Source organism: Malurus melanocephalus, unplaced genomic scaffold (genome assembly GCF_030028575.1).
Source record: "Malurus melanocephalus ecotype Western Australia unplaced genomic scaffold, MMel_1.1 scaffold_157, whole genome shotgun sequence".
Classification (NCBI taxonomy): Eukaryota; Metazoa; Chordata; class Aves; order Passeriformes; family Maluridae; genus Malurus; species Malurus melanocephalus.
The window spans coordinates 1,563,735-1,574,482 of record NW_026623389.1 but is presented as its reverse complement, the minus strand read 5'-3'; the positions used below and the strand labels follow the sequence as shown (position 1 = coordinate 1,574,482).

General features: G+C 43.3%; 2 protein-coding genes across 2 annotated transcripts in view; one reads left to right on the top strand and one right to left on the bottom strand.

Moving 5' to 3' along the window:
• Positions 1-11: 11 nt before the first annotated feature.
• Positions 12-5,140, bottom strand: RPL9 (ribosomal protein L9). Its single transcript, XM_057371803.1, has 8 exons — positions 5,109-5,140; positions 4,701-4,747; positions 4,506-4,621; positions 3,643-3,738; positions 3,191-3,323; positions 1,722-1,802; positions 1,109-1,216; positions 12-134 (listed from the first exon to the last, which is right to left on the bottom strand). Exons 2-7 carry the CDS (start codon positions 4,744-4,746, stop codon positions 1,110-1,112), a joined length of 579 nt encoding a protein of 192 aa, XP_057227786.1. The 5' UTR covers position 4,747; positions 5,109-5,140; the 3' UTR covers positions 12-134; position 1,109.
• A 69-nt stretch (positions 5,141-5,209) lies between these two features.
• Positions 5,210-10,748, top strand: part of LIAS (lipoic acid synthetase) — an 11,870-nt gene continuing 6,331 nt past the window's right edge. The window contains exons 1-7 of the mRNA XM_057371801.1: positions 5,210-5,338; positions 6,423-6,595; positions 7,242-7,335; positions 8,083-8,163; positions 8,407-8,563; positions 9,366-9,423; positions 10,504-10,632. Of these exons, the coding sequence (XP_057227784.1) occupies positions 5,225-5,338; positions 6,423-6,595; positions 7,242-7,335; positions 8,083-8,163; positions 8,407-8,563; positions 9,366-9,423; positions 10,504-10,632 (806 nt within the window). The 5' untranslated portion in view covers positions 5,210-5,224. The remainder of the gene's footprint in view (positions 5,339-6,422; positions 6,596-7,241; positions 7,336-8,082; positions 8,164-8,406; positions 8,564-9,365; positions 9,424-10,503; positions 10,633-10,748) is intronic.

Below are 10,748 nucleotides of genomic sequence, written 5' to 3'. Positions count from 1 at the left end.
AAAACAACAACCAAGATATGAAATATATTTTATTTTATTAAGCCGCACATGAGAGTGCAGGTTTTGTACCAGATTTTTTGAGATGGCATTGCTGGTATAATGTCTCATGGTGGTTTCTGTCAGGATCCAGACAACTGTAAATAAAACGTTAAGAGCTTTTACAAAGGTTTTAGCAGTGCAAGTTTGATGTTAATTCATCTGATGGTTTTAATGCAGACATTAATAGGTCAAAGATTTTGCTTGATTTTACAGAGAAGGTTACTTAAACGTGCCTTTAAACATAACAGCTCATGACAGTTCAACAAGCAGGTAGTAAGTTGTTCCATCACTCAAGGYACTTTGAACAGCACTGAAAGTTTTTTCAGAGGCTTATAAATGTTAGGTACCTGGATTAYGAATTAAAAAAACCCTGGTTTATGAAACTAATGTCATCTATGTCCTGCCTCAAGCTTAGGTTCCGAAGGCACACAACATGGAATTTATCTGCAAGTCAGACTGTCTCATCCTGCACAGGYATTTTGTACTATGTATGGAACTACACACAGTGGAAATGCATCAAATTCCTTTAGCAGTTAAAAWTCCTGAAGTATCCCCAAATCCTTGGACTAAACTTCAGTAACAAATGCCCACAGACAATGTAAATAGTTGTCCTTGTTAAACTGACCAGTTTGCCAGCATTTGCACACAAACTGCTCAGAAGACCTTTACATATAAATTGGGTGCTGACCACTATTTTTGTGRAGGCAGTGTCAMAACAGGAGGAACATTAGCCTGAGGTCTYCTCTGTAAACTGGTCTGTCAGGCCAGGTCAASTGATTTTAAATTCTCAGCCACCACTGCAGCTTGCACTCACAGTGCAGAGTACAGCACTGTAGAGACAGGTTTTCTCCATACAGTAGCAAAATGCCAAGTTGATGAAAGATGGAAAACTGCTGTTGAGAGACCTAGCAAAATTCAAGTTTTATGATACACCTTATGATGCCTTTTACAAACACAATTTCATTCCTGTTGGGAACCTSCTTAMCCATGGCCACGTTGAAGCATGGAAAGCTTTGTCAARTCCCCATCTCTACAGAGAAGATGTACAATGTGGTAAGATGATACCAACCTTACTCATCTGCCTGCTGGACTGTTCCTTTCTCAGAGACATAGATACCATCCAAGAATTTCCTGATATCCTTGTTCTTGACTGTGGTGGCTTGCTGGATCAAGGCAGCTGCAGACAAAGTGAGATCATTAGCAAAAAGCCAAAACACGCAACCCAACTCGTACCCTTTGTCTGTGCTCCAGTATTTCAGCTAACAAACAGAACTGTCATCTAGAGAAAGAAATTACCAACTTGAAATCCTGTCAGCTCTAATGAAAAGAGAATGAATTTCACTGAGCTCATCTTGGCAACTTGGGGCAGTCACAGTTCATTACTGCAYATACATACAACTGAAAAAGTGAGCTGTACAACTGGAAAGTATACATGTAAAAGCTGAAAAGGTTGGTGCCAAAAGGTCTGTAAGTACGGACTCAAAGAAGAAGGGTCTGTGGACTTGTAAAAACATCTTAAGCTTAGAAACAGCATAAGGAACTACAAAAAGCAATTACAGTGACTAGTGCAAAAAAAAAATGCTGGGTTGTTGTTTACCTCAGGGTTTGAGGTAAATAGYTTGCTAAACTGACATCTTCAGGTAAGTTTCCATATAATCTTCCACACATCTACTTTCACAAACCTGAATTGGAGACCAGCTCAATATCATTCCCTTCMAGGATCAGCTCATCTTTCTGGGCTTGAGATACTGCACAGGTAACACCTGCCGTAAGGAAAATGCATAATCCATGCTGTTGAAGATGTTCAGTGTATTAAAGAAGACCGTATTAAAGTCATGTCCCAACTAACAGATCTAGAAAGTAGCATTCAAGACAATAATTAGATTCTATGACTTCGTTAAAARGAGTCCCTTAAATCCATTCCAGGGTTGTCCTCCCTCACAGAGTTTCAAAATTTAAAGATTAGTGCTGGTCATGCTCTGGATTGAAGGTTAGTAAAATGATATTCCTGCTTACCCATTATTACATTAGAGCATCAATCACCAACACCGTGTACAAGCTAGCAATTTTACCAGCATGGCTCTGTCAGCCAGGTGGTGCCATTTCCCACAGGCTTGTGCTCATCAAGACAAAACTGGAGTCACACCAATCAAAAGCCATTAAAAACCTCCTGCACCTTGTCATATCATGTACTGTGTTTATACTAGCAATGCTGCAAATATTCAGAAGGAGTAACACTAGGGCATTCGAGAGTGTGACAGGAAACCTGAATTTGCAASGAGAATAACAAAAGTTTTTACAGTYTGATCTACTTRATCAACAAACGCCAGGTTTTAAACCAGCCCTTTATTAACAGTAAATGCCGACTGAAAAAAAACAATTAAATGCAATAATCAAATCCACCCTTAATATCCCTCCGTAAATGAAAACCCTGTAACTCTGCACTTTATCTACCAGTGTTTTGGGACAAGTCTGATGCATTCCTCTAAAATCACCCCAAAACAGTATCAGTCACATTAGTCCTTACCCATACCCTCACCAGAAGTGGAATTAGAAAAAACACATGGATATGGGAAGTCTTTTCTACATTCTTAACAGAACTGTTTATGTTTTGTTGCCTCCTTTCAGAAGTTTAAGAGGCTCCTTTAAGTGCCTGCTCTTCTGTTAGGACGTTTTACTGAAACTTCAAGTGTGCAAGATGCAAAAACAGCTAGTAAGATGGAATGCTCCTAGAAAATCAGTAAATTCAAAATACAACACCTCAAAGATCAAAACTATGATGTGGCATGAAACTAGTTTACATACAAGGTTTATAAAACAGAAATACAAATGTAGCACTAAGCATCTGCAGTTTACCAACCATAAACACCATCAAGACTCACAGAGATGAAAGCAAATCCTGGACTCCTTGTATTACAGTAACTAACTTTAAAGTAGCCATTAACTAGTTCTCATTACTAAAAATAAATTACAGAAGCATTACTAACAATAAATCTAAACAATGGCAAAGCTATTGTAAGATTACACAAATTCAGACAAGCAAATGCTGCTCCAACAATGATTCCTCTTGCATTCTCAGTRGCAGTGCCCCAAGAAGATAGCTTGGAAAGCCTAGTTAAAACTGGCAGAATATACCTGCAGAAATGCTCACCTGGCCTCATYCGCACTCTACGAATGTACTTCTCTCCCAAGAAGTTTCGGATCTCCACAAGTGAGCCATTATCCTGWATGACTACATTGATGGGGAAGTGAGCGTACACCGACCTCATCTTGTAGCGAAAGCCCTGGGATACAGGACAGAAATGGATATGGAAAACAGAACAYGCCCAAGGGATGCATGAAGAACATGTGCGTGAAGCTTATGGGAGAAATCTAAACCCAAGGTRTATCAACAACTTCTTAAAAGGGGCAGGACACTGCATCCAAGAGACATTAGTGCTTTCCTCCACCTGCACAACTTGTTTGACAACAAATGCAAGAAAACAAGTAAAAGGAGGAAGAAGCTACATCTTGGAAACTTGGAAATGCTCTCCATAAAGTAAAAGGCTATCACTGCAAGTAACAAAAACGGGAGCAGTTACCCTGTTTCCAAATACAACTTACCAGAGTGACCCCCTTGATCATGTTCTGTACATGGCTGCAAATTGTTCGAACTGTTGCCAGCTCCTTTCTGTTACCCCACCACTTGTCAACACGCAGCTGCATCAAMAAACACATTAACAAAGCTTTCAGCTACACCTTGAACTATCAAGAAAATTATTTTGTGGTAAATGAGGAGCAAAACGTTCAGAAGAACTACTTAAAAGGCCACCAAACAAAAACACAGAACTATTGTTTCTTTGACAGACTACTAAAGGCCCACCTGGCTCCTGAATTTAAATTCTAACCCTCAGACGCACTTTTCTTGCGACTAACAAGCCTACAAAAGAGCTGAGGTAGATAAATATAAAATCTTAAACTAAAGGATGAATTAGCAATTGCTAAGCATACTGTTTTAAAGTCAGTCTCCTATGCAGAATCACCTTACACAAAACACTGTGTGGATCCATTGTTTAAATGAACCATTTGATCTTTGTGAAAAAGTAACTAAAATCAGTCACTCCTGGTATTTACTCACACTTCTTAAGACAATACGAAAACGTTATGCATTTATTTAGAGAACATGTACTCTACTGGTTTAACTTTCTCCAGTTTCTGGAAATCAAATAAACTGATTTTTATCCACTAAACGAACGAATTTGTAGAACGGCACATAATCAACCCCTTCCCCTGTAACAGACTATCACTACAGAAGAGTACCATCAACACATTCACTGCAACTTTACACGACTGCTAGACTCCCACAGTGCCCGAGAAGGGCCCATACTCTTTCAGAACACACAGGAATAAGCAAAATCAACCACCACCAATAAGTTTTTAAGACATCTATAAAGGTTCCCCCGTCTCCGGCCCTACACATCACTCACCTTCTTGTGCTTCTTGCCCAAGAGAGACAGTTCCACGTTAATGTGGTTAAAATCCCTCCGCAAGGTTCCTCGGGGCCCCTTCACAATGACCGTCCGGCCCTTCAGCGAAACTCCCACTGCGAACCAAAGGCGGACACGCGTTACGGGCTGCGGGGCGGCACCGCCGGGCGCCTCCCGAACGCGGCGCGGACTGACCTTGCTCGGGGATGTCCACGGTCTGGTTGCTGAGGATGGTCTTCATCCTACGAGAGACAATAGCAGAGGCTGGAGGCTCCCGCGGCCCTGKGTCAACGGGGACCCCGCCCGCTCTTCCCCCGCGCGAACCGACGCGCCCACCCGCGCTGCCACCGCCGGGCTCCGCTGCCCACACCAGCACGGGCCCGGAGCGCGGTGGGGCGCGGCGGCCTCAGCGGCGCCTGGCCGGGAAGGCGCCGTCCCGGGGCCCTCTCGCGCGGGGTGCGGGACAGGAGGCGCCGGAGGAGCCCGGCACCGCCCCGGGGGACTGCCCGCGCACGGAGGGGGCGCTAAGGGCCCGCGCGCCACGGATGATCCCGGATTATCCCGGGGATCCTGGGCGATCCCGGTGGTAACGCTGGGCCTCACCTCGCAGCAGGCAGCGCCAAAAGAGACAGCGCATGACGTCATCGCGTATTTGTAGACGCTCCCGGGCCCGTGACGTAATCGCGGCGACAGAGCCGTCGGATAGGCAGGAGTAGCTGATGCGACCGAGCTCATCGATCGGGGTGCGCGCCGCCATGTCGCTGCTGCTGCCGTGGGGTCGGTGCGGGGCCGCCGCCACCCGCGGGCTGCTGCTGCCGCGGGGCCGGGGCCAGGTGAGTCGCGCCCTGTGCTCCGGGGCCGCCGGCAGCAGGACGGGCCGGACGGGCGGGGGACACGGCACGGTATGGTCACTGCAGCAGGAGACGCTGCCGAACGGCTGTGCGGTGGTGGCGCGGGACAGCGCCACTGCAGCAGGAGACGCTGCCGAACGGCTGTGCGGTGGTGGCGCGGGACAGCGCGGGCAGGAGCCGGGAGGGACCGTCCCAGCCCCGCATGGGCACACGCACACCGAGAACACCGAGCCCCGGCTCTGCTCCCACGGGACAGCGCCCGGCAGCAGCCGGCAGCCATGGCAACCCGCTTCCTGCGGCCCCGCGATACCCGAGTCACCCACGCAGTGTTAGTGCACAGAGTCACTGGGGCTGGAAAGGCCTCCCAGATGGTCGAGTCCAGCTGTGACCGAGCCCCGCCTTGTCAACCGGACCATGGCACTGAGCGCTATGTCCAGCCTCCACGGGCGGTGACTCCAGTACCTCTTGGGCAGCCCGTTCCGATGTCTAATCACCCCTTCTGGGAWGAAATTCCTCCTGATGTCCAAACTAAGCCATCCCTGTTGCAGCTTAAGACTATGTCCTYTCATCCTGTCACTTGTTGCGTGGAACAAGAGGCYAACTYCCAGCCTCCAAGCTCCTTTCAGGCAGTTGTAGAGAGTGATAAGGTCCTCCGAGCCTCCTCTTCTCCAGGCTAAACATCCCCAGCTTCCTCAGCTGCTTCTCACAGGACTTGTGCTCCAGGCCCTTCATCACCTTCACTGCCCCTCTCTGGGACACACTCCAGCACCTYGGTTTTCTTCTTGTGCTGAGAGGCCCAAAACTAAACACAGGATTTGAGGTGTAGCCTCACCAGTACTGAGTACAGGTCGATTTTACGTTACTCTATGTAACTTAGTGTGATGTTATGATACATAAGTCTGTTTCATGTGGCTTAAAATAAAAGGAGAACTATACATTTAACTTCAGGGCTATTGGGAAAATGCTTGCACAAAGTTTATGTTAACCAGCAAAAGGGCAAGTTGTTGTTTAGTATATGATGCCAGCATGTTTGTTATTAAATCAATTACAATTTTGCTTGGTTTAGGTGTCAGGGAGCCATGTGTGTAACCAGTATGGAACATCAGATTCCTTGCCAGGGGAAAAAAAAGAGTTCCTACAAAATGGACCAGACTTACAGGACTTTGTTTCTGGAGATCTGTCAGACAAGAGCAAGTGGGCTGAATATAAAGGCAATTTAAAGCGTGAGAAAGGAGAAAGGTAATTGTGATTTTAAACAACTTCAGTTGCTTTCCTGCACAATCCTGTATGTTTAGTAATAACTACCAAAGTATATACTATGTATCTTTATTAAATTCTTCTCTACTGTGTTGCAAATTTAATGATTTTTCAACCAAGGACAAGTGTAATTAAGTTCAAATCCATAACAAGATGTGGAGACATGGTGGCATTTTCTTATTTGAGTGCCAGTMATTAAATTACAGATATACATCAGTAGGTGAACGTGTTGAAAAAGTACTAAAAATGAAGACTTAAGTTAAAAAAATGTTTAAACCTCTATATTTCCAGTTATAAATTTGATGAGACTTTGTGATAGCTGTGTGACATCCGCTGCCATTGATTGTTGCAGTCTCCAGTGTGGCACTGTTCAATCCCACTGGAACAGTGACCTGTTAAATCTTTCAATGACAACAATTCCTGTGCTTGAGTGTCAGAATGATGATGAACTGGGAAGAGAAGTCTGGTCTGGCCATGAGTGATGTTAGCATTAATTGCTACGTTGCATCAGTTTTGAAGGGACCTTTCCTTGTTGGGCTCTGTAACAAATTTAAATGGATCTATGAAATTAATGAAACTTACCATGTAAGTAGTTTATTAATCTTTATGTTTGCTTGGTGTTATTCAGGCTGCATCTTCCTCCATGGCTGAAAACAAAGATTCCCATGGGAAAGAACTACAATAAGCTAAAGAATACCTTGAGAAGTTTAAATCTTCATACGGTAAATCTGGCGCCAATCAAGTGTTCCTGTAGAAATAAGGCAGTTTTTACATTTTTTTGTCTGTGGAGGACAGRTAGAAATCATGCCTTGCATGATCTTCAGTGCTTACAAGATCTTCAAAGCAAATCAAGCCCAGTGCTGATCTTTTTTGCTAGGAGTGAATTTTACCCCTAAAAAATAAGGGTAAATCCAACAGATTTAGTGTTTTTCCTACTGTGATTTTAAATACTTGGGTTTATTACTTACATTATCAGAGAAGGTGCTATGTGCAACTATTTTTAATGGAAACACACTATTTCAGAGTTACATACTTGATTTGCATGAGAAGGAACTGTACAGATTTCATTAATTGTACTTTCCAGTAAAAAGTGGTGGGAATGCATGGAGGGGCTTTTTTCATTATTTTTTTCAGACTAAATCTGTGCTTTAATGAATCATATACTTTGTGAACATTTTATCAATTCTTAATGATGAGATGACAGTCTGTGTTAATTAGTAAGACAGTTACGTAGTTGAGGAATTTTTGCAGTTGTGAAGTAAAGAAAAAGAGTGGTAATGGATGACAGGAAGCAATTCTCTTCCTGTCTGTCCTACTGATTTGTTATAAATAGCAGGGGACTGTTGACCTCATTTATCGCAGAAGGAATTATGTTTTGTTTGTAGACTACTATTAAAATCAATAATATAATAATTATTTTCAAAAATAATATGGAAAAATTAAGGTACAGTACAGCCTTTCACCTTCAGGTATGTGAAGAAGCACGTTGTCCCAACATTGGTGAATGCTGGGGAGGTGGGGAATATGCCACAGCTACAGCTACCATTATGGTAAGTCATTAACCGTTTCTTAAGTTTTCTGTTAATATCTGAGCTGTTTGTAATCTATTGTTGGAACTCTATTGTAGTGGAGTGGTTTTATTTACCATAAAATAAATTTAGAGTAATGKGCTGTCCTAGTTTTTTTTGCTAAGTGTTGGGATTTATCTGATGGAGCTTATGCAGCTGTTTCCCAGCTGAACAATAGTGTGTAATATGTACTGTGTAAAGGTAGGAATGTCTTTCRTGTTCCAGCTGATGGGTGACACATGCACCAGAGGCTGCAGGTTTTGTTCAGTTAAGACTGCAAAAAACCCCCCTCCACTGGACCCACAGGAGCCTTACAACACAGCCAAGGCTATAGCAGAGTGGGGCTTGGACTAYGTGGTGCTGACGTCTGTGGACAGAGACGGTGCGTACCTTGGCTYTCCRCTCTGAGCTCTCAGTGGGTTACATGGGCCTCCACAAACATTTACCAGCACAGGATGACTGTTTTAAAGAAGTCAACAGTGCTGAAAATTCAGAAAGTTCCTACATATTCTTAGTATTTCTCCATGTCTGGTAAAATACAACAGAAATTATATTGTTAATAAGCATCAATAAATATTACAATACTAAGTATTTTATAACTAATTTTTAGTAAAATGCATGCATATACACCATGTTCTGTTACTTGGATAGCAAAAAGACAAGCATTCATATACAATAGCATTACAGAACTTCGTTCCAAACACTAAACCTAAGAATATRTTATACATAACTGAAAGCTGCATTTTCCTAAGGTTGCAATAGCTCCTTTGTGGTGACGCCATATAGGTAGGGAAAGACATTGTAAAAACTGTTCGATATGATGGAAAGTCCAGTGGCTTCAAAGGGGCTTAAAAGRGCACTAATAAATACTTTTCAGTTTTTTGTACAACTGTTTCTCAGACCACAGCTATAAATAGGTAAAGCCATTCTGTGCTTAGGGAGACAGGGAACCTAGATACAGGTAAATCTGAACTTTGCCTTAGACAATCACAGTTAGACTTTGTGCAGAGGCTTGGTATGRTATCTTTTGTAAACCCTTGGCAGAAGTGGTGAGATAAGACTGGGCTTTAACTGTTWTATTATTTTGCATTTAAGGTTTGAATTTGATGGGTTTTTTGGTTTTGCTAATAACTAAATACATTTCTTGAACAGAAAGATTAATTGAATAATTGAAATACTTCTAGATATGCCTGATGGTGGAGCGGAACACTTCGCAAAGACAGTCTTGCATCTCAAAGAAAGGTGTGTTATTAATGTATTACTCTTATTGTTAAAACTTTAGAATGTGGTACCACATGTAGGTTAAAGCTCCTTTAGCTGGATTGTTCCAGGGGCCATGCAAATGCAAAAGTCTGCCTCTAGCCGGTCTGTGCCCCTATTGTTTTCCCTTTCTTCATATTCCTCATAGAATGGCCTCAAACTATTTTGAATTTGGATGCATTTCCAATTCATCCCAGGCTTATTKAAAGCTAAGCACTGGATTCTTCCTTTGAACGGACAGCTAGTTTACCAGGAAATGAATACATTCTTTAGAGGTATGTTCATTTCTGAAGCTTGGGGCTGAAACAGGGCGGTTAGGTAATCCTGTCACCACATGATGGAAAGAGTCTGTTTTCTCATGCAGCAGTGATCAAATTGCTTTTCATTTTTCCTCCATCGGCCTTTCCATCCCTTTCTCCATTTCTGAGTCTATCACTGTTCATTCCTGCTTTCCCTGACTGTGCTGCCTTCACCATATGCTGGTGCCCTGTATATATACCATTTGAGAGCACACTTGCCTGCCTGCAGAATGCATTTATATAACCTCGTGTATCTTGGGACTTGAAAGGTTTCTGCAGTTTCCCTCACCTGCTCTTCTGAGGTGAAATCAGGCTCCTGGACAGCAAGACTAGATTTTAGACTCAAGAGAGTTGTCTTATTCCAGAGCAGAATTATACCTTCTCTGTATTTTGGAGCTATGATGTTAACAAAACRTTGTGTGTTCAATTCCTGATTTTAGTGATGTGAGCTGAAATACAGCAAAAGCCAAATAATAAATATAAAATTGATTCCAACAGTCTCTAAAACCATCCCATGCACTGTTTATACATGATTTTTTAAACATGTCTTTGTTGCAGACTAACTTAACAAGAGTTTAAGTTGTTAACACAAGTTTTTGCAGAAACCTGTTGGCTTAGAATCCTCCTGAATTAACTTTGTTTTGATTATTCGAGTGTCATGTGTTTAGTTATGGGGTTGGGGKTTTTTTGGCCATCTTGAGTTTTTTTTAACAACAGTGACACAAAATCCCACAGGTGTGTTCCTTTTGTCTCTCCTTTTCAGGAATCCAAAAATACTGGTAGAATGCCTAACTCCCGATTTCCGAGGGGACCTTAAAGCAGTTGAGAAAGTCGCCTTGTCGGGGCTGGATGTGTATGCCCACAACGTGGAGACGGTGCCGGCACTGCAGAGGTGAGCAGTGGCTCTGGGTGTGCGGGATGAAGGCCCGGGATGCGGAACGTGGCCGGGGTGCAGAGCGGGGCTGAGGTGCGGAGTGGAGCCGGGGTGCGGGCCCGGGATGCGGTGCG